This window comes from Hippichthys cyanospilos, chromosome 18 (assembly GCF_059441005.1).
Source record: "Hippichthys cyanospilos isolate Australia breed blue-spotted pipefish chromosome 18, RoL_Hcya_1.0, whole genome shotgun sequence".
NCBI lineage: Eukaryota > Metazoa > Chordata > Actinopteri > Syngnathiformes > Syngnathidae > Hippichthys > Hippichthys cyanospilos.
In genome coordinates this window covers 5,405,659-5,429,312 of record NC_142386.1, presented here as the reverse complement: position 1 = coordinate 5,429,312, position 23,654 = coordinate 5,405,659, and the positions used below count along the sequence as shown (strand labels likewise).

General features: G+C 40.8%; 1 protein-coding gene across 4 annotated transcripts; it reads right to left on the bottom strand.

Moving 5' to 3' along the window:
• Positions 1–30: 30 nt before the first annotated feature.
• Positions 31–23,621, bottom strand: sh3pxd2b (SH3 and PX domains 2B). Of its 4 annotated transcripts, XM_088440337.1 has the most exons (15): positions 23,246–23,621; positions 19,971–20,051; positions 15,247–15,322; positions 13,115–13,191; positions 10,150–10,241; positions 8,592–8,617; positions 8,299–8,334; positions 6,288–6,419; positions 6,013–6,114; positions 5,737–5,820; positions 4,058–4,175; positions 3,731–3,921; positions 3,604–3,650; positions 3,401–3,526; positions 31–3,324 (listed from the first exon to the last, which is right to left on the bottom strand). In XM_088440337.1, exons 1-15 carry the CDS (start codon positions 23,315–23,317, stop codon positions 1,813–1,815), a joined length of 2,772 nt encoding a protein of 923 aa, XP_088296463.1. In that variant the 5' UTR covers positions 23,318–23,621; the 3' UTR covers positions 31–1,812. The 4 variants fall into 4 exon arrangements, with proteins under 4 accessions (XP_088296463.1, XP_088296467.1, XP_088296464.1 ...); XM_088440341.1 differs by lacking the exon at positions 5,737–5,820 and having other exon boundaries at positions 23,246–23,620; XM_088440338.1 differs by lacking the exon at positions 8,299–8,334 and having other exon boundaries at positions 5,734–5,820; positions 23,246–23,620.
• Positions 23,622–23,654: the final 33 nt, after the last annotated feature.

The window sequence follows — 23,654 nt, the reverse complement described above, 5'->3', positions numbered from 1 at the left end:
TTTTAATACTATATCAAAAAATAAAACCAGTGTGGTAAAAATCTGAAATGTTTATTGACTTAAAAGTTTGAATGGAATAAAAAAAAAAGTGACACAACGCAATACTGCCATGATGACATCATCAATCCATATATTTTTCATGTCCTGCTCCAACATAGCTCAAACCTACTGTATATCTTTTTAATGACTGTCAGTTGTGTATGAAATGAACGTAGCGACTCGGTTGAAGTCTTGTCTGATCGTCTGCATGGATGTTTTATTTGTATCCTCTGTAATCCACGCTATGGAATGCATTCGATCCAAACTTGATGCATCACTTATCAAAACATCTCTTTTCTCACTTCTTTCCTCTTCCTCGATCCTTTATAATAAACAATTTCAAAAGACGGACAATTCATGATATAAAAAAAAAAGGGACTTTTAAGATAGTCTCTACAATAAAAAATATTTTTGATATACTGACCACGCTTGAGACCAGTCAAGCCCTCTTGTAAAACAATTTTTTTGTTCTGTACATTGGTCAAACATTTATCGCTGTTTTTTAGAACACCAAAACTGTGGCACGTTGACGATATTGTAAATACCTGGTCAGGATTTTTTTTTCTTTAATATATTTACTCAACTGCAGAGCATTCTAGCCATAGGCAGGAGGTTTTAGTAATGCGCTTTTTTAATATATTTATGATTATTACAAAAGTTGATTATTATAAATATATTGAGTTATTGTATAACACAGTTGCTTTATTACTATTTTCGGACATGATCTTGTTTGTCCTAAATGAAATAAATCCACTCGGGACGCAGAACTGCTGAGATAAATGCCAGCTTTACCGAGGCTGTAAATAAAAAAAAAAAAAAAAAAACGGTTATCCAGTTATTGTGGCGCCTGGCGAGGCAATTTGGTACATGGCATAACATTCTCACCTCTTTGAACTGAAAAGAGCCAGTACGAATGTTTCATACAAATCAAAGCAAAGTTGATTTGCAAGAGCAAAATGAACTTGTGTGAAGCATTTGGCAAAGTGAACTGTTGTACATTGGCTTTTAAAAGTGCATCAAACTCCTATAAACGATTAATTTATAGGGGTTTAAAATTGTTCAGTGTTTTTCTTTTTTTATTGTTTACAAAGGGTGTTGATTGAACAAGTTTGCTTAATGGCCTAAAATATATGTATATGTTACATGGCAATGCAGTTACGGCATAGATGTCAAACTCCAGTCCTTGAGGGCCGGTATCCTGCATGTTTTCCTTTTTTCTCCCCCCACCACACCTAATTCAAATGATTAGCTCATGAGTAAGTTCTTCAGGAGCTTGAAAATGATCCTAATCATTTGAATCAGAGAGAGTTCAAAAACAACCAGGATACCGGCCCTCGAGGACTGGAGTTTAACACGAGTTAAGGCCCTAATGATTTTTTTTTTTTTTTGCAATGCAATCATGGTAGTAATTGGTTGAATGTTGATAAACGAAGACTAATCTTTCGGTTCCTTGTTTGTTCTAATGAAAATGACCGGGATTTAAAGTGAAGTGGATTTAAGTTCTCAAAGTCTATGTACCAAATGCACAGCCTGCCACCGGTAAGCATAGCCAGAACCTTGAATGTCCAGCGCTAGCCCGTTCCTGAAAAGCTATTGTTTGGAGACAAGAGGATTCCAATCAACACCAGTGATAAGATAACGGGCACCTCTGATTTGCGTTACGTGGCTTACACCTTGAGGAAACCCCTGGAAAAGGTAAAAATAACAATTGTACCTATAAATTAAAAATGAATATGAACTACGCTACGTTGTTCGGTTTTTATCTCTTGTTCCTCAAGGTTTCTTGCTCAAGTAATTTGAAGGGATCCAGCCCTCAATATCTTCTCCTATGTTCTTGCAGAACCACCAGCCACTGCTGTTCTTCTCCAACACCTCAAAGAGCGTCCCCACCTTGAAGCTGGAGGTCGGGTCGTCGCCGTCGAAGTCCGCCACGGCCAGATAGAGCTCCTCCTTGCTGGTTTCCTTGAGCAATGGTGGGAGCTTGTCCCTGGGCGGGCCGGGCTTGTCGCTCTTCACTTGGGGCTTGGGGGGAATGGCCATTTTGCTAACTTTGGATTCTTCTTTTTCTTTGTTTGGGATAGCTGGGGAGAAGCCCTTTGGTTTAGGGGGCGGGGGTCTGTTAAGTTGTGGTCCGGTCTTGGGAGGATCTTGCGCGTCTTTTAAAGCAGTCGGCGCTTTGGTTTCAGTCGGGCTGGACGGCGTGGTTTTCTTCGGAGGTGGGGGTCTTCTCGGAGCCAAAGCAGGGGGTCTCAGTGGGGCGTCCTTGTGGGGAGGGACTGCCGGTTTTGCAGTCGGTGAGGTCTCTTGACTATGGCCGTTCATGTGTTTAGGCGGGATTTTGGGTTCCTCGCAATTCTTGCCATTGTTCAGAGACGAGCTATGAAAGGGCGGTGCGCTAGGAAGGACTGCCGGGGAATTGTTCTGATGGTTGAGCTCTCCCGATGTACAGCTGAGATCTGCGGGTTTTGAAGGCCTCAGCTTACTTCTCAGGTTGGTGATGTCGACTTTGTTCTCTGCCGGCTGCTCCGGCTTTGCGGCCGGAACGGGTTTAGGTCGGATCACCGGTTTTGGCTTCATAAATACCGCCGGAGAAGCTGCCTCTGGTTTTTCTTCGGTGACTTCGGCCTTGGGTTTGGGAGGCTGCTTGGGTACCGGCTTCAGGTTAAACTTCTTAACTTCTTTGGCGGAGACCTTGTGACCGCATTCCAGACCCATCTCGTTGCGAAGATGAAGCGCTTTGCTCTTGTCCTCCTTCTTCGCTTCTGCCATTTTGTCTTGTTTGAAGGGTGCTCCCTTTGGTGGAGCTAATGGCACGATGACCCCGGGAGCTGGAGGTTTAGGGGGCAAAGGCTTGGAATGGTCCGGTCTGGCGGGTTTCTCCGCCCCCTCCAAGTCCAAGCTCTTGTTGATGGACTCCCTTCTTGGGGGGAGAGCTGGTTTTTCATCAGGCGGGGCCACGGGCGCTGGAGGCAGCGGTCCAGAGAAGGCAGAAGACTTGGAAGCACCAGACTTCCAGTCTCTAAGTTTGGCTCGGGTGCAGGATTCTGGGACGCCGCTGGGCTCGTCCGGTAAAGGCTTCGACCAGCTGTCATCTGTGGCCGAGACGCTTGAAGAACCGCCGTCCTCCAGTCGCAGCCTCTCCATCTCATTGGGCAGAGGCGCCAAGAAATTGGGCCGCACGGCATTACTTGTCTTCTTGTACTTCTCAATAAACGTAGCCGGGGCCCAACCTTCTTGATCGTCTATTTGAATGTACCACCAGCCGCTGCCGTTCTTTTCAATCACCTAGTAAGGTTGAAAAGAACGTATTTTGATCGTTTATGTGACTGCGGTTGTAACGCAGAGGGCGTGCTTCACTCACCTCCACTTTTACCCCGGCCTGGAAGCTGATGCCATCAGGGATGGTGGTCTGGAAGTCCGCTATTGTGTAGAACTCTTCCTCCACCTGCGGAGGACCGGGCGGCTTGGGAAGGTTGGTCCCGCGTGGCTGTGAAAATGTTAGAGACATTAAAAGAGGCCCGGTGAGGCTACCAATTGAAGTTCTACAGTAATTCATGATCTTACTATGGAAAGATCTCTGCGTGGAGGTGGTCTTTGTCTCAGTCCAAATTCTGCAGTTAAAAAAAAATAACAAAGTTGCCGCAGTTTGAAATATAAAAAAGCGAAACCTTTATGTCTCAAATGAACTTACTTTTGTTATCAGAAAAGAACGACAGTCGGTTTTCTTTCTGGCTGCTGTCTCTGTTCTCTCGGGTCGGTTTGGAGAATCCGTCCAGGTCGTTGGCGCTGGCGTGCGTGGCGCCCCCCGCGGCCTGTTTCTGAGTCTGAATGTCAGCTTTCTTTAAGTAGGACGCCGGGGCCCAGCCCTCGCGTCCCTGGTACCTGATTACAAGGAAGATTATCGCTCAATTTAACTGAACATATAACAACATGGACACTGCTGAAAGACACTGAGGAAAACAATATACATTTGACATGAATTCAGTTGAATTGAAATAATAGCGGAGTAGTGAAATACCTGATTTTCCACCAGCCCTCCAAGTTTTTCTGAATGACCTCCACAATCATTCCTCTCTCCAAGTCGATCTCATCTTGGTCCCGGGCCGAGTAAGGATAAACTACGGAATACTTTTCCTCTGCAATTGCAAGAGCAACAACAACAAAAAAGACATTACTAGAAGTTATTATGTGCAATGTTGGGAAACAAACAAGGAGAAAATGTTTTTCTTTTCAGGATACAGCAAGACATTCATCTTGAGAACTATCCAAGAAACACATTTACTCATACATAATAAATCAATAAATGTAACGTTGATATATGTGATGGTAAAAAAATAAATAAAAAATCCCACGGGGCGTAGAATGAGAAATCAACACATGCAACAAACAGCGCATGCGCTAGACAAGTGATTAAGTACACCCGTTTAAATCAGTATGCGAAAATGATTGACCTTTTCAAGGACCAATCACAGGCCTAGAAATGGATTTCGTCAACATACAAACTTGCAGCGTTGCTGAGCTCAATTGTTTGCTTTTTTGGAGGAAAATACCCGCATTATTGACACTTTTAAGAGCGATGGCGTTATTTTATAGGCTATGGTAGAAGTTTGCATTGGGATGGCCATTTATTTAAAAAAAAAGTTCGCGTTTTAGCATTCACTTAACCATTTCATTTTGACGCAACGTTCCTCGGCTGTAGATTATTATTACTTATTATTTCAAACGTAGCTGTGTCTTATTTGGAATATCAAAACAACATGCAAGGGTCCACTAAGACGGAGACGAAGTAACTCGAAGGCAGAGGTAAGTCAAACCATGCATTCATCTAGCGCTAATCGATTCTAGTGTAGCAGCAGTCATATTTGTGTATAAGAAACACTTTAATTGCAACAACTAGAGAATGCAATTGCTACGGAAATTGCAGGTGAAGGCTGAACAGCAAAATGAAAAAACATTGAAGCATGTGAAGTGATGTAATGGAATTATTTAGAACGATATTGAATGCCATGCAAAGAACTTGAAAGCTGAATTTTTTTGAAGTTGGAATGGTTTGAATAGTTCAATATATGTGGAAACTGGGTGCAAACATGTAACGTTTTTTTTTCATTTGAATTTCTTTTATTTTAAGTTTTAGACGGTTTTATGATTTATGTATCTGAATAAAAAATGCATAGTGCGAATAGTTACAGTCAGTCAAGTATGATAAGGATAAATTGAGCAGAAAATGTTCATTTTTGTGGTGAAAATTTGGTCAATTTTGGTGAACTTGTTAAAAATAGTGAATAGAACGAATGGCATGATGTAAAATAATTATAATGGCACATCATGACAAATGATGTGCACGTTAGGCCGCATTGAGAATGAATGAAAAATTTTTGGGGTTAAAAATATTCAATTGTGGAAAAACAAAGCCTCACGAAACACTTGCGAGTTTTTTGTACTTGTCTAGATGGTGCTCTTGGATGGATGACAAAGGCTAGTGCAATGGAAATGCATTACATTTACATCCACAGAAATGTAATGCATTTCCACTGCATTTTCAAACCACAAGTGCAACCCATATATCAAAAATGGTTCACAAGGCATTCATTTCATAATTGACATGCACAAGCTCTTCATACAGGACATGCCAAACATATACAAAGGTATAGGGGGGGGGGGGGGGGGGGGTGATAGAAGAAAAGGCGTGCGCACCACCTTGCCCAAAGCCCGTGCCGAAAAGATCCCCTAACGTTCGACGGCGACCCACGTGCCTCGGCAAAGACCAGAACCTCCGAGGCGCTGACGTGGCAGCACGGTGAGGCAAGACAGGAAGTAATATTACCCCTCAACCCATCTGGAACTTCTAAATAAAAGATTCAGTCCCTGGATGCTTGCACATGATTGCAACAGGCTCCTAAATATCTCCCAAAAATAAAGGATCTGAACAGTCGATAGCACACGTCCGATGACGAGGCTTCGTTCATCGAGTACCTTCTTCTCCCGGAAAAGCGAAGTCATCGGGGTCATCCTGGGCTTCGAGGCAGGTGGCAGGAACCCAGCCCTGGGCGTCCTCGGAACTCACGAACCACCAGCCTGGGTTCGCCAAACCAATCCATGAAAACAAAAACCAGAGGGACATTTGGCTTCAGTGGCTGTTCAAAGCGGACTCCTATTCATATTCGTCTAATATTGTTTGGTTCTGAATTGTTGCTAAACCTGATGTAAAAGGCTGAAGCTGATTCATTAGAAGAAAATGTGGAGCCTACCTGACTCATTTTTCTCAATGACCTCCACCACCTGACCCACTCGGAGACTAATCTCGGAGCTCTCCTGCTTCTCGTAGTCGGTCACTGCCACATACTGGTCCAAAAGGAGCGGGTCAGCCGAAGTGCCGTCCCCTGTTCGAGTAAGGACAAGGCATGCCCGCTTACGTTAACCGCCGGCTTTTTTGTGTTTTCGGGCAAATTCTGGATGATAAGCAAAGCCTCCACTCAAATTGTTGGTCATTACATCTCATTAAGGCCCTGAATGGGATCTCCGCGCGATGTCCGTGAACTTTTCTTACCTTTGCGCTTTTCAGATCATCACCCAGACATACTTTTGGCTAACACTATCGGATCGTAATGACACTTCCACTAATGCGATTGATGTGAATTGACTTTGGGTGACGTGCCAAGAATAATTCCGACAAGGTCGAAATCTATGCAGAAACACCAACAAATAAATGAGAAGAGGCTTAACTAGATTATGGCGAGCCACCCGGATGCAAAGCAGGCGAGGGAGCTAGCGTGATTGGAGAGATTGAGAAGGGGAATCCAACCATGAGACCAAACAATAGCAATAAATGTTACAAGTTATTAAAGACAACCAGGGCTTTGTAAATTATTAACCAGTTCCATAGAAATCCCGCCACCATTAAAAATATAAAGACAGTTCAAAGAATCGTTAATTCATCAAAACAGTCCACTCTCTTAAGGTTTAAATCAGGGGTGTCAAACATGAGGCCTGCGGTCCGATTATGGCCCCTGAGATCATTTTGTGAAGTATAACAATTAGCTGAGCTGTTTTAGTGTTACTGCTAGTATTGTTAATGTTTATGATTAATAGAGATGTTGTGCTTGTACTATTTTGGACAGTATTAAAAAAAGAGAAATAAATTCTAACTTGTTGTTTTAAAGTTATATAAATATATATCATGATTTTATTGATCCGGCCTGTAAGGTAAAATGTGTTTGACACCCCTGGTTTAAATGATTATAATTGGAAAAACCAACACCGCAAGCGGATCACTGAAGGTGCAAACGGATGGATCAACACAACGTGGTTGCAAATGTCGTAAATCAAAATTCAAGCATCCTAAATACGGCACCTCGGATTGCGATGCAGATCCTTCAGTGAGCAGCGGCAAGCAAAGCAAACACAAAACAAAGTCAGATTGCGTTTGAAACGTTCTAACCCAGCGTACAGCAAACTGAAAAAAGCACATTTAGTTATATAGAAGCCCAATATGTCCATTAGAGCAGGGGTTCGCAAGAATTTTTACAGTCAGGGACCCCTTTTTAGAGATTAAATTTTCCAAGGACCCCCATTGTAAATGTTTATGGAAAGAAAGCCAAATATAAGTACCCTTTTTATTCACCAACATATTCAATTTGAAAAGAGGTATATGTGCTACTCTTCAGCGAAACTGAAGTTTATGAAATAAAAATTGCAAATTGCATTTTCCTCGTAACAAACTGGCTCAATTTACTCCCAAAAAGGATGATGAAGAGATTTAGTGAATAAATAAGGAAGCGCTTTGATAATAACGTGGGTCTATTTGATGAAATTCAAAATTATTACTCTTTTTAAAAGTGTATTAAACTGGTTGGATTTATTGCTTTATTGAAGAGCAGTTCACAAGTTAATATAAAATAAAATGTTAATAATAACCAAAATTATTTCATGGACCCCCTGCAATCAGGTTATGGACCCTCTGGAGTTCGTGAACCCCACTTTGAACATATTGTACTCATTTTTACAACAAAAATATGTATCATTTTCTATGACTCGAGAACCAGCTGTCCTGACTCAAGAAGTTTTACGTTGACGGCCAATCATGGAACTAAATAAAACTCTATGCAAATCAATTCCCACTGCGTACCTGAGTTCAAAAGCTTACTGATACTAAGGGAGGGGGACAGGGTGTATGTTTGTGTAGCAGTGGTGGGGAGACCTCGAGCAACTTGCCGGGCCAACACACAGCACGACCAAGCATGACGGTCAGTGTCTTACTACCTCGCTTTAGGAAAGTAGTCGCTCTCTCGGCAAACCCTGATGGAAAGCAAAACGAATGGAGAAGAAAACTGAAAAGGAATGACATGGATGCAATTTAAGAGTGAATGGAGATATGAGAGATTTTTTTTTTTTTTTTTGAGGAAAATGAACTGTCGGAAATGAATCGATGATGTTATTCCACCACTCGAGGAAAACGATGCACCAGTGCAGTAAATGGGGAGAGACAATGGTCTCAGAAAACTGCTAAAAAAATACATGGTTTAATTCATCATAATAATAGATACATTACTCACCTGATTTTTTCTTTCCAGCTGGTTCCCTGAAAATAATATGGCAAACATACATTGTCATTTCAATGTTCAATACATAGTCTTAAAATACATAACAAGATGATTTTGTACACATCTGTTTATTTTAGTCTGCTTATCAACAGGCTTTGCGTTTGCCTAGTGAGATGTAATTGCACACTCTCAACACCAGGTGGTACAGTGGCACTCATTGTGTAAATGTGCGGGAGTTAAAAACTTTTTCAATCGCTGTTGACAACATTTTTCATCACAATGAAGGTCAAAGTGATTTAAAAAAAAAAATCAGCACCGTGTTTACAACTTTTCCTTTGGGTTGAAATGGTTAAGATACTGGCACTCCTGTGTTTAAGTTCAATTTACATGTATTATTATGTATTGATTATTTTTTTTCTGCATCAAGCGGTTCAGTTGGTCAAAAATGTTTCTAGCTGCTTTCAAAAATCAGTGTAAATGTATTTAGAAACTGTATCGTCCAGTAATTGTTGATAAAGTCTAAGTCACTATCCAAATCCTCCCATTCTTCCACTAACTCTCCATTTTCCGTCTTTTCATTTGACTTTTGCTATCCTGTCTTCATACAAAACATCCTATTCTTAAATCACCCCTCTTCCTCCGCACTTGAGAAAGTCCAAACAAGTCATCCTTAAACTGTGTCATTCTGGCCCGCTAACGACTCTGCGCAAGCGAAGAGCTTAAATCGAATTTGAGTGAAGACAAACCAAGGTCCCTTTCCCGCCTCGCCCCAAACATACGCTTGGGAATTTGCATGAGGAGTTAGGAGCTATTTGTCCTTGGCGCGCACCTACAGCCGTGTACGGAATACAAAACGGAAATCTTTGTGAGTGCCCGGGAGACAGAGAGGTCCGGCTGTCAGACGCCATACATCAACATCAATTGTGCGCTGACTGCTTTCCAGTCCTGTTGCGGATTTGCATTCAGGCGTTGTATAAATCACTGCCTCTCAACCTTTTTTCAATGATGGACCCCCTCTGTAATATTTTTTTCAGCCAAGTACCCTTTAAACAATGCAAAGCACTTTTAGGTTAAAAAAAAAAAAAGACTTAAAACATGACTTATTAAACTTTAGAATCTTTCAAATTTCATTTGTATTGTTCCACAAGAAAATAATCAACATAAAGTGTCGCCTTTTAATAACTTAATTATTATTATACATTTGTCCACAAAAAATAATAAACATGAACTGTTAGACCTGTTCTCAAAAAGAAATAATAATAAATAATCTGATCTGTTATGTCATCTGTTATCAAAAACAACAGGTAATTATTTAATATTTGGCTACAAAAAGTTCTTCAAAATAAATCATTATAAAGAAATATTTTTCCACAGAAAAATATTAAACGTAAAGTGTCCTCTTTTGGGATTAAAGTAGAGATATGTTCACAAAAACAAATCATGAGCCTCATTTTCCTTGTAAATTTGTCCATAAAAAATAATCAACATAAATTGTCAGTCCAACTTTTTCATGGATAATTTTGACCATGTCTGAAATTGAGACGTCTGTGGCACAACGCTCACTACTTACTCCTTTGGCGGGTTGAGGTCTTCGGGTCTGGTCTCAAAAAACAGTCGGACCTCCTCGCACTGTGAGATGTAAACAGGCAGCTGGATGAGGGCCTGTGGGGACACATAGTGGGGAAACTTCAGAAACAATATTGAAATGGATTACTTTAGGTACTAAAATATTTAAACTAATTGATTACTCGAACGTATAAAGTAATGACTTTCTTATCACTTGTTTACTTGATTGATTTTTTTTTTTTTTTAAGCCCAGACATTTTCAGTTCCAGGTACTTAATAGTACCATATTATAGGTATAATAATTATTTAAAGTAATATTTTACTGTAGGTGCTAATGTACAAAAATAATTACTTTGAATACAAAACATATTGATCATTTTAGGCAACTGAGCATGTGACTTGATGGTGAAAAAATGTTATCGCAGCCCTTTGGGAGTCCTTAATTCAAGCCAACCAATCAGAAGGAAGACGGTCGCCCTAAACGCGCGATGCTTCGAAAGCAGGAGGCGGGAACGTCAAAGTCCTTGTGTTGACTGTCACTTTTATTGGGAGCGAGGCGACGCCCTCTTCTGCCGAAGCTGGCAGGCCAACCCCGATACTATCCATCAAGGTCTCTACTTGGGCTTTTAATACCCTTAAGTGTTTCCCTTCCCTCATTTGAGCCAGCGCGCTCGCTCTTCGGCGATTGGATGAAAGCCAGACCCCCAAACCAAGGTGCCCTTGTCCCAGGTGCCACTTAGCCTCTTCATACGTAAAGCCGCTTTTTGCAATGTTAAAAATAGTTTGCTTATTCATGGTGCACGGAACATATTCACAGTGCATCCGCCCACCCCCCTCCTCTGCTGAATGCTCGATTTATTTTGTGGAGCCCGCGACCACGTCTGGCCCTGTAACCCGGAGCACCGCGGTTGATGAGGTCAAAGGGCACCGGGTGCCATCTCCTTGGATTTATCTGTCAGCCGCTGCCCCGTCCCCTCATTAGCAGGCTCCCCGGGGATGAGCAAGCATACATTACCGCGAATGGACTTTCTGGGTGTTCCTTACGTGGGGGGCGGGAATAAGATAATCGTGTGTATGTGTGTGTGTGTTTTCAAAGAACAAATAGAATAAGAATGAAAACTACTAGTGCATAAGTGCCGAATTCCAGTCCTTGAGGGCCGGTATCGTGCAGGTTTTCCCATTTCCTCTCCCAAACGCACTTGATTCAAATGATTAACTAATTTGCAAGCTCTGTAGGAGCTTGGAAATGATCCTCATCATTTGAATCTGTTTTGGGATGACATCGGCAAGTTCAAGAGCAGAAAGAAAACGTGAAAATGGTCACCACTTCCGCGCTTGATGGTAATTTCCATGCAAGCATCATTGAGAACTCCTATGATATCAAGCAGTGTGTAACGGAGACCGCGTCATTCACACTCAGCAGTTTAGCAGTTGATGTATGCAAAAAAAAAAAAAAAAGTGTTTTTTCTGTCTTGAATAAAAACATAAGACTAGCAAACCAGGGAAATTCCATGTGAGTCAGGCGAAAGCTTTAGCTCTACAAGGAAGCTTTTGACTCAGCTCTTTTGCAGCATCAACATGAAGTTTCACCTTGTCAACACACTTTGAATACTAGAGGAAAACATTTTGGAGCTTGTAAGTCAAATTCAGATATGTTATCTCAGTTTGTCTTATATACAAGGGTGTCTTATATTTGGGGAATTGCAGTATCTACCATGTATACTTTGGGGAACCTAGGAAAGCGGAGTACCCACACAGGCACGGGGAGAGCACGCAAACTCCACACGTGAAGACTTGAGCCGGAATCAAACCTGTGACCTCTAAACTGTGAGGCATACATGCTATACACTCTTCCACTGTGCTACCTAACACTAATCACTGATAATGACAGAAAAACTTTTCATTTCCTTAAAATTAATCTGTCTCTTCTAGCATTGTCACAAATGCTACATTGACTGAGGTTGAGCCACAGGAGTAAAAGTGCTTTAGCTCTTCTCATAATTACCCACAGGAAAAAAAAAAAAAAAAAACTTCCCCAAGGCAAGATGGCACATTTAAATACTAAAGTCAAACCTCACTTTAAAAACATCCACTTTGAGAGGAAAAAAAAAAGAAGGGGGAATAGTTTAAGCAAACTATAAACCGTAAGGAAAGCACTCCTTTTGCTGACGAGAACCAGCTCAGCACCACCAAACTTTTGGCGTTAAGTATATGCTCCCTGATGAGATATATACAAAACTAGAGTCTATTTATAACTTTTGGATCAATCAATTAAGATAATGTGCCACCTTCTTTGTTCTCCCGAAATCTTAAGTCACCTTGCTATTGTATGCTTTGCGTGTTGTACGATTAGCATTGTATGCTAGTCCTAACTTTGTGGAAACAATTCAGGGAAAGCCCCTTTTTCATAAACACTTTCGGGGCGACTTAGAAAATACACTCAAAATACACCAGACCAACACACGGGTGTATTAAAAAACATCTTTCATCCTACAAGCAGAAATCAGATACATTTACAAGATAATAAATCTGAAAGGCTTAGCAGTGAGCTTAATGTATTCCTTTTGCTCAAAAAGCAGCAATTAGACAGGAGCTATTGGCATGTTTATGACTGCGCTTGTGCCACAGTGGAGCCTAAGCAAGTGCTTTACTCCATCCCCTCCATTTTGTGAGGCGATTAATCTCTTTGGTAAAAGTCACGTAATGGCTTGTGTACAGCACAAGCAAGTTAGCAATGAGCTTGAGATGGATTCTTTAGTTTGTCTCCATTTGCCGCCAAGCAAGGAGTGTAGAGTCTGTCCCAGGCCTTATCTTAGGAGTTGAGCAAAAGACAGATGTTGCATGTTTCTGGAGACCGTTCTACATCTGAGGAATGTATGCTTTGTCTGTCAATTTATCATGATATAAAAGGAAGAAAAATTGGTCGCAAAACAAGTATGGACATGCCCCGTTATAGTCTGCGAACTCACCCTGCAGTACTCATTGATTGGCCTCAGCCTTTTCATGGCCACGTCTCGGATGTGACTCCGCCGGAACAGGATCTTACCTGAAGCAAAACGATAAAAAAAATAATTGTCGTGCTTTTTGGATACTCTTGAAACATTTGTCCTATATTGCAGGAAAAAAGGGACATTGAGTCCACCAGTTCAGCCAATGTATCAGGGATTGGAAATAACTTGTCTTTCAAAAATGATTTTACCAGTGCCAATTATGCTGTCACAACTAAGCCGAGACACGCCCGCTCGTATCTCCCTGGAGTAAGCAGTACAGGTACCGACAAGCTCGACCGCTCGAAATAGACCTCTAATAAAAACAGTCTCCGGTTTAAGCTATATGTTTGAATTTTGAGAGCTGATATTTAGCCTTAGGTACGTTTGTCAATTGACACAGGAAGACAAAGCTGGAATAGGATCCTGAGAGCAAAGAGACTGATGTATTACTAAGATTCCGAGCGTACAAAAAAAAAAAAACAGTCTGCTTCCTATGGCAATACTCCATACCCCGTTTCTTTTGAATCAGTTCGGAATGCTTTTGCGTACGCATCCACTATTATTTCTTGAGAATGAGAAACACATGCCTGAATCAACATAAAGGGAACTAGGAAGAAATACTCAAATAGAAGACAAACTCTATGGACTGCTTTGTGGATAAATGTGCAGTTAGTTGACCTGAAAATTTCAATCAGGGTGCTAAAAACGATTTCATTCCGCTGAGATTTTATTGTACGACACCTGTTGCCAGTGTGTACAGGTGGTTGGGCTACGTTACGGTTACCGCTAGCATACATTAGCCACTAGCTAGCAGGACTCAAGCGCTGGTGAGAGCAGGGGGTTTACTTTTCAAAGGCAGTTTAATAGACGTGACTGTCCACTTTGACGATGCGTGCTCGACGCGGTTACCGTTCCTACTGATCACTTTTTTAACCAACCAGCCTGACTTAAATTTACTGCTTCAGCCAGGAACTTTGCTCCAATGGTTCTGACGTCGCTTCGTCTTAAAAATCACACGGAGATATCAAATCTTACGAAAAGTCATTTCAATTTAAGTTCTAAGAAATATTGATCATTAAAAATGATAAACGAAAACACAATGATGCCACAGACTACAACTAACACGATCTTAATGCATCTTGTTTGACTAGTCAGTAAGAGGAAAGATCTCAGATGCAGCTGAAAAATGAGGCCCAAACAAAAGGAACAGTTATGTTTATGTTTGCTTTGAGTTTTTTCAGTCTGCGTGATTAAAAAAAAAAAAAAAAAACACTCTAAAACTCAAAAAATAAATTCAGTTAGAAACTATTGAAAACAATTTTTACCACCTAAGCATGAAGAAAAAAAGAAAATTAAATGGGTGTTGATGGTCCATATGTTTAGCCAGTGAAGAGAATCAACCCCCAGTGTTTTTTTTTCTCTCCTTCCTCCTCTCTCCTCGCCATCTCCACATACACAGGAAGACTACTTGACGGCTTTCCAAAGCTACCTCTGAGGTCAACAGAGAAGCAGTGACTCAACACCGCCCGCTCTGTGCTCAACAAAATGAAGGTTCAGCAGATGAATAGGGCTTGTTTTGTGAGAGGACCAAAGGCAGAAACATTGTTTGGTAGCTTTTCACAAACCTCTTTTTTTGGCTCTTCCAGTGCTATAGGAAAAAAGGAGCCAAAATATTTCATCTTGATGATTAATCTATTATACAGGTCAAATTTTGTCGTGATGGCAGTTTTGGCTTGAATGGCTAGAGGCTTGGTCTGTTTTTCCAAGGGGATGGACTGGAATGGTATGAAAATCTGTCTTCTCCTTCCCCTTCTGACTCAGAGTTCATCAAACAGTCTGTGTTTTTGTGTGTCTATCTCCTAAATGAGTTCCAGACTTACGTGGCCTCAAAGAAATCCTACCCCAAGCTTGGTAGGGGAGATGTGGGCGGGGCAAGGCTTGCTTCCAAGCGAACGCAATTTTGGCAGAGCACACTGAGAGCACTTGTGCTAATCAAAGAATTATAAACCGAGTACCCCGAAGATAATTTGGTAAATCGTAAAAGTATTATTTTGTGGAATTGTGAAATTCCTACTCCGCAAGGTACAAAATTATAGCTGTTGTACGCTTACCCGGTAGAAACGGGATGATCCTTCGCTTGGGGTCTTTCTGACCTCCTTCGACAGGGAATTTATCCAGCAGCTCCATCTGAAACGCAGCAAAAAAATAATTCAAATCTGACTAATGATGCGACCTCTTAGAATAGCCGAGGCTGGAAAAGGAAAGGTCGACATATTTCAAATCAGCAGTTCTTTCAAGGAATTCTGCCAATAAAAGAAAGGTCTGCCAATGTTTAGGAATGCACCCCCCTTAGCGAGTCCAAAGAAGTAGGACGTGTCTGTTTTGGACATTTTGGAAGATTTCAGAAGCTTAGTTCCTATCATACTATACAACCATGCTAAAGTTTTAACGAAATTTAATCCTGAAAGTGCAAGAATGCAAATTTGGGGGGAAACAGCTGAGTAAAACCTGACACAGCTGATACATTAATAACAGCATTGTCATATATAATTTACAGGTGCTTGTCCAGAGTTTGTGAGGAGAGGAGAATGCTGAATCATCCATTTTAGGTGTAGACAGACATACCGCAAAAGCACGTGTTGGCAAGCAGTAACCGTTGATAGGAATCGGATCATCAACTTTTGACAAACTTTTATTACAGTCCTTATAATTTTAACCCCACGATCCCGTGACACTGATATTTTTACTCAAGGTTATCGTCCAAATCCGCTATTGGCATCGGCCTATTACTAGGGCAGACCCATAGAAAAAACGGCCACATTTTCAGGATTGAAAGGGGGAGGGATGTTCAGGTTGACCTGTAAATTTATTGATTTCTAATGTATAAAAATAGCATCAGAGGTAAAACAGAAGCAGAACGCTGCCAAGTTGGAAGGCGATAGCAAACAAAGTGTCAATGTCTGCGTTAAGGCATACTCCAGAAACAGCAATGACCCCCTTCTGGCACTTGTCAGAAATAAATGCCAATTTTCCTGAAAGGCAGCGTGAAAGGGGCTAAACACAGGGGATGGTAACCACTCCCATGTGTGAATGCAGACACACCCAGCCACTCTGTCTAGTCTAAACCTTGCATCTACTCTGTAATCAGAGGCACTCCGACGAGAAAGGGCATCCGCTGGGAAACGCGCTTCTTTTCACCAAGCTTCCCATGTCAAATATTCATGGTGTACAAGCTAAATGATGACAGGCGCATGGAGGGTGCACTTGGGCTCAACTTGACTTTGCGAGGTGACTCTCAAATATGCCAAGACCAGCTGCGTCTATTTGGTTGAATGGATATGCATACTACAGGAAATCCTGTTTTGTTATAGTTGTTGTTTGGCAAGTCACTGATGTAGTGCTTCATTTGTCTCACTTCTGTCAAGGCACTGCCACCTCAGTGCTATTAGCTATGTCCAAGCTATGGCCAGTCCCAGCCAGATCGTCTTGCACCCCATGCCAAAACCTCTAGTGGTTATTCCTGCGAAACCTACCTGTGATCCAACCTTGTCTGTCCCCAACTATCCACACACCTCCTATTTTGCCTGTGTCTTTACCTTGCCTGTCTCCAACTGTCCCCATGCCAGTCGTCCTTGTCCTCTCTGTGTCTTGACCTCGCCTGTCCCCAAATATCCCCCCTACACGTGCCGCCCTGCTTTGCCTGCTGGTGTTCTGACCTTGCCTATCTGTCCTAAATCACACTAATGGCAGTTTCCTCTGGAAAAACTGGTTCTGCATGCCCTCGAACAGATCTGCTCAATCTGCCTGTCTTATGCCTCCATCTTCCAGTCAGCCGCTGTCATCTGTCTGCCTCCTGTCACCATTAAATGAACTAGTTGTTCAGCACTTCTTCCTGTCTCCCGTGTGCACTCAGATCGGCTTTTCCGCTTGCGATACTTATGTCTTTTTATTTTTCTGTATGTGGCCCTCAAAGGAAAATGTTAGACACTCTTGGTCTCTATGTTCCTCATGATTGATTTGGCCATCCATGATCTAAATCAAGCGGTACATAATATTGTAGAACATGAATCACTGTTTTAAAACATTAAATATAATTTGTCTATAATTTGTCTGGCTCATATCCGGTTTACTCACATCTCCACAGAAAGAAAAAATGGAGGACCAGGAGACTCCTGTTAGTCAAGCGCGAGAACAATAGCTGCTCTATAAGCAGCTTCTGAGTCTGAAGATGCTCACACACAGTCAACTGTAGATGGCATTTTTCTGACATTATTTGGAACTTTTTGCAGGGGTACAAAACTGACAGAGAAGTAGATGGCTAAAAATAGCCATGCCATAACTGGATTATTAGCATCTATAATAAAAGTTCATCTTCAAGAATTCGCCAGCTGTTAAAGGAAACATATGGCAAGGCGGTCAAAGTGTTAATGAAGCACAGTAAAACCTTGCCTATGTGCAGCCCCCTACAGTTCAAATAAAATGTGCTCCCCCATTAAGAGTTTTGATACTTGATTACTGCACATGGAAAATATGCGACAGCTGCGCAACACTTACGAAGCAAGAGTGTTTAAGCATCTCCAAAAAGTAACTATCGAGCTTTAGCGGGCTGAGTGGACACATGTGCAGCACGGAAAACCGGCCTTTAGTGACATGAATAGAAGAAAATTATTTTTAAAAATTGAAAAACCGCAAGCATGACTTCATTGCAGAAACATTTCCATCATTCCGTAAGGAACCAGGATATTTGTGTTCAAGGTTTAGATCTTGGGAACCACCAAAAGGAAAAATGCGGTTTTATGTTTAAACACTCATTGTCTCACCATGGAGACCAAAGTTTCAGAAAATTCTATTCAGGTAAAAAGTGACTAAAAATTAAGGTGATGCTCTTGTGCTACTTCAAAGTCAAAACATACAAGTGTCCTTAATATTAGTGATTGTTTTATTTTTTTATTTTGGGCATGTAAATTTACTTAAGTGTAGTTTGGGGTCATGCAAAGTGCTTCCTTTGTGATGTCATTGCTAAACTACTTATGACGAGCTAACAACTCGAACATCAGACGCGACAGCCCTTTCGTATCTTGAATTTTCTCTTGTTACTAGATCCAATTGTTTATATACGTGTGTGTGTGTGTGTGTGTATGTGTATGTATATATATATATATATATATATATATATATATATATATATATATATATAAACCATTGTGTATAACCATTTTTTTATGCATGTGTTCTTCGAACATATGGGGAAGGAATCATGTTCCATTTTTAGAGGTCATGTTACCTCCTCAAACTGCTCGTGCTGAAACATCAGCTGCTTGGACCAGCTGTGTTGATGGTAAGCGATGACTAACACTTCCTGTATAGCCCTGAGGTTCCAACGTAGTTCCTTAGAATTCATAGCGTATCTTGGTCATCTCTTCTGTGTGTCCCTTCGGTTGTATTAAAATGTACGCAGTGATGAGCGAACTGGGGGAAAAGTGTCAGGAAATGATGGCAAAGAGCCTGACGAGAAATTAAAAGTGAGCAATAAGAGGAGATGAATGACTTTGTTCCGGGTCATTAGGCTGCATGAGGACGCCTGATGATGTCATGACTACTCCCTTGTCCCTCATCCAGTGGTGTGCCATAAAACACTGGACACAATACTTGGTACACCTGTGCAATCTCATAAGATCTAATAAAAGAGCAGAGAGACAATGTTTTCTTCTGGATATCATTCTTTAAGGAGAATTATTAATCATTGGCTTATAAAAGTTTAATGATTGCACGTTTGCTGTCTAAAGATGTGCAACATGGATTCTGAGAAGTTGTGCTAGATTCAGGTGATTTTGAGTTTGAACTGTTATTTTACTCAGCACTAAGGGCACACTCCACTAGTAAACGTCAACAGGTGTGTTACTGTGGTGATGGTGCAGTAGTTTAACAACCCGAGTACTGTATATCTGTGTGACATTGAAGTACGTTGGTGCTGCTTTTGTTTCTAAACATGCCGGCATGTTTAGTCGGTGTTGAAGGCATGATGTTGCTTAACAGGACTGTTTGAAATAAAAAATTAAACAAAAATGAAAAAAAAAAACTGTGCTATCTTTTGGCATGAATATCTGATGTTACAGCCAGCGGCGTTTGGTCTGGTGTGGTCTATTAATGATGACAAAAGACTTTCAGTTAAACTTTTGTTGTTGAGGCTTATAGTGCGAAAACTACGGTAATAATTTGTACACAAACAAATATTTTGGACTAGGTGAAAGTAAATAGAAAGACGCCTGAATTAAACAGAAAAGGTGACATCCATACATAAAGCACACCTGATCATAAGGCACAGACGATTTTAGAGAAAATTTAAGGATTTTAAAGGCTTTTCATTTAATTGAGCCTGAAAATAATGTCAGTTGTTATTTTGAAGCAGTGTAGTGGCTCATGTTACTGACGGATCTTAATCAAGTGAAAAGCCATGTAATCCAATAAGGGTCCGTCGTGCATTGTGTGCGTACAGTCGTCTTCCTGAACCTCTGTGAGTCCTTGCAGCAGATGTACGACATCAGAAATAGGAAGAGAAACTAAGATGCTAGTTCCCTCTTTGCTAGCATGACATATGACAATGATTCAGACATTTATGTGGTCATCACACAACCATCTCTGCATTCACTCAATTGACCGGGACATTTTCCGTCCCCTCTGGGAATGGATTATACCCACTCTCAGAAGGTCGGGGATGAGAGAACGTTACAAATGTTGTCTTAACTTTTGCAAAAGTGCTTGTCTTTCACGTGAAACCTAACCGTAATTCTTAGTAAATATAATACCTAGACTTAGCAAATGCCCAATCGCTTACCTGCAGGTCAAAAAACTTGCTGTAGCGTCTGTAAATGAGTTCTGTGCTGCCATCGGTCCAGGACACTTTGATGATGTAAACCTAGGAGAAAAAAAAGGGCAAATTCAGATTTTTTTTCCACCCCCTCAAAATATTTTTTTTTCCCATCGTTTTTCTTTAATGTGATGATACAGAGCTATTACTTGTTAGTAGTTTCCGGTCCATGTACAAAGCTTCCTGGTACAAAGGAAGTCGTTCTCCGGCCAGGATCCAGAACATTTGACTCTGACACCATTTTCTAAAATTGGATTAAACTACAATGCAGACTGCCTCCAAGGTTGAACAAAAGCCACTTATGTTGGTTTATTCAGACTCTAATTCACCCACTTCATGGATCAAGGAGGATGGTGGAAGGTGATGGCACTGCACCATTTTTTTAAGCATGAACTGATTCTGTGTTTTAAGAGAAACAGTTCTGCTATGCCTCCACTAACAAAAACAACATAAATTACTGCATCATTTCGGGCTGTAACTAACAATTGTGTTGATATTAACTCTTTCGGTTCCATGCATGAGATTTCTCAACTTTTAAAATAGTAATAACATATATAAATAATAATATTCTCATCAAATACGTTTTTTTTTTAAGGAGGGAAGCTTACACCCTTGACTATTGCTTACCTAATATTAGCCATTTGAGCACTCTATTGACAACTGTGACCATTGGATCGCAGTGTTTCCACACTTACAGCACATATATTACCTACAGTACATGAATTCTAACTGAAGAATGGAAGTCAATCTTTCATATGGCAGCACCCACACAATAATATGTTGACCTTGAAAGATGAGTGACAATGCTAACATGTTCTACTTACGCTTTTGTTAAAAAAGGGCTTTTTTTTTTTCCAATATATTATTATTATTTTTTTGGGTTGATTTTTGGTCCATAACGTCCAAAAATCTGCAAATTCTGATCATCGTTATCCAAAGTAAAAGCAAATGTATTATTTAGATTCAACACAATGATAATAAGTGTTGCAAAGTGGAATATTTGTTAGCACGTCCACCTCACCGTTTGGTCTCTGGCCCTGCTGTGCCGTGTTTGCATGTTGTCCCTGTGACTGCATGGGTTTTCTCTGGGTTCTTTTCTCCCACATTCCAAAAACATGCATTGTTGGTATATTGAATAGAGGTGGGATGACATCTTGTGCGACCGGTCTCGACTGATTGGAATGCCATGAGATATCTTGTTCCTTTTGGCAAAGGCATTAAAAGTATCCCAGTTACAGGCCAAAAAGGAGGATTTCATTCAACGTTCTATGTTGTTTTACACAAAATAACCCCAAACATGTCATTGTGTGTGTTTTTTTTAACTCAGCATAAAACAACCCAGAAAGTTGAATCAAATTGTCCTTTTTTGACCCTTAATCGTGTTGCTTTAACCTAATTGCTTTAAGAATAAACCTTCATGACAATTAATTTCTTGCATCCCCCTCTTCAAGATTGAAGCAGACAACAAGTCCATCCAAACAACACTTTTGTGGCTTGACTGGTCGTAAAACAATCCCCTGAACCCAAACAAAGGAAACCATTTGTGAAAGGCCGAGCCCTACTAAGTTATGACATCATATTCCAAAAACAAGTTGTTACCTTTTAACTCTATTGTGCTACCTATTAATCCTTTTTACCAACTAAACTTATGAACCGTTAGTAACTTTCCTAATGACCAAAATGTGACGCTCTGTTCTTTATTATTGTCAGTGGTTGGAAACTCCCTGGTGAAAGCCGCTGGCCGCCCTCCCAGATTTTCCCTGCCCTTGCTCACTCTTCCAGGAGTAACTGGAGTCAAAGATGACAATGGAAAGACCAGGTAAAAATAATGTAGCATGTAAAGTTTTTTTCAATACAATAGCAATAAGTATACAACTTTTGAAAATGTAGGGTGTGATCCTAAAAATGACTCAGTCAGCACACAGTCAGCAGTTTTGAAAATAAAATGTCAAAAGGGATAAAACATTCCGAGACTCGCCCTGGATGCAAACAAACATACGATCACGCACCAGGCCCTCGGAACTAACCCCCGCTGCATCTTTTGGCAGCCAGGTGCTGGCACTGCTGCTCACATGATGTCATGCATGTGCGCTTTGGCAGGCAACAGCCTCCATGACCTCCTCACTCACAGAATGGTGGAGGCTCTATTGTGAAGTGCTAAAAAATGAAGCTTTGTCCTGTTGACATTCTTTTGTCCCACATAAACATTGCACTGCGGACAAAAAAAAAAAAGATTCCATTTTTTAAATGGAAACCTTGGAAATAAGGAAAAAAGCGTCACAAATGAGAGGTTTTTACAATGCTATATATTTTAAGGATATGTTTCCAATAAGGTACCCAACATTGGAGGTAAAAAAGCAAACAAACTAAAAAAGAAACCTGAGTTGTCATGTCTAATTTAATAAACTTTGTCACTGCATTTTCTAGTGGCAACGACAGGCTTATTTTATTTAGCAAGTCCAGAAATCTTTTTTTTTTTTTCTGACTCATCTGCAGGAAAATTGAATCATTATTGACGATAGGCATCTGTTAAAATGCAACAAAGAAAAGTCGTATAATATTTTGCAATGGAGTCACTATAACAAATTAGATAGAATTTGCTTTATGTTCCATTTAATTTGCTCTAAATTTAAAGTTAAGAACGTACTGTTCATTAGGTTTTGATTGACACTACCATCGTAGTCTAATTAAAAACTTGTTTATTACAGTGGTAGCTAAATGGCACTTCATCAATCCAAGAGTTATTTCTAATACTTTGATGACCTTATTTGAGGCCGGTGAGCATGGTTTTTCCTGCAAGATGTATTTCCATTTTGGAAATTGTGCAAAATCTGGAATGTAGTACTGTACCCTGCTTATACTCCCCCATGTGATTCCCAGATGCAGTGAAATCACTGTTGGGAGGGGGCGGGGGGGAGGTGCAGATGTCCATATGAATTTATCAACTCATCACACTTATCTTAACTTTGAAATGCAACAAATGGCTTATAACGAAATGTGGTAACACCCATAACACTGTTGTTATAACGTAAACGCAGCATCCAAAACATACTAAACTACAAAAGAAAAATCCCGTTAGAAATCTGGCTTCTGGCAGATAGCGGTAATTTGATCCTCTCTTTGTTTTTACTCAAGTCAACAGGAGAGAGGGAGAACAGGAAAAAAAAGCAGCACAATAATATTCATACGGATCACTATTAGGCCACCAACGTGTTTTTTTAGTGAACTAATAAGAGTCTTACATAATGTTTGCTGGGGTTTCTCCGTTTTTGGACATCTTGCACGGTCACTTCTTGCACGATCCTCCTCGGCATGATGTACTCCTCTTCGGTGCGCCTCCAAAAAGATCAGGCTGACGCTTTGTTAGTTTGTTTTTGAGGGAAAGATAAATAAAGTTTGCACCGTGGCGGTTCTTAGTCATCCGCGTCTCCCAGATGTGCCACCTCCAAGTTGCCTTTTTTTGTTTCGGTCTGATCTTTGCTCCGATCGTTCTCTTTCCCGTCCCACGTCACGCTGTCCAGGAGAAGTTGCAGACTTCCGAGTTCGCCGATCCTCTCCTTTTGCTGTCTTTTCTTCCTCTCTTTTTCGGCCACTAGGGTAAGCACACTCCCAGCCTATCCCAGCTCGCCCACTATGGCTCAAGTGGGAAGG

Excerpts from the sequence above, each read along its gene's own strand:
- sh3pxd2b (XM_088440337.1), bottom strand. The coding sequence starts at position 23,317 with ATGCCGAGGAGGATCGTGCAAGAAGTGACCGTGCAAGATGTCCAAAAA. Across the intron at positions 20,052-23,245 it reads GAAACCCCAGCAAACATTAT|GTTTACATCATCAAAGTGTC; the intron begins GTAAGACTCTTA and ends TTTTTCTCCTAG. Across the intron at positions 3,651-3,730 it reads GTTCTTTTCTGATAACAAAA|AATTTGGACTGAGACAAAGA; the intron begins GTAAGTTCATTT and ends TTTTAACTGCAG.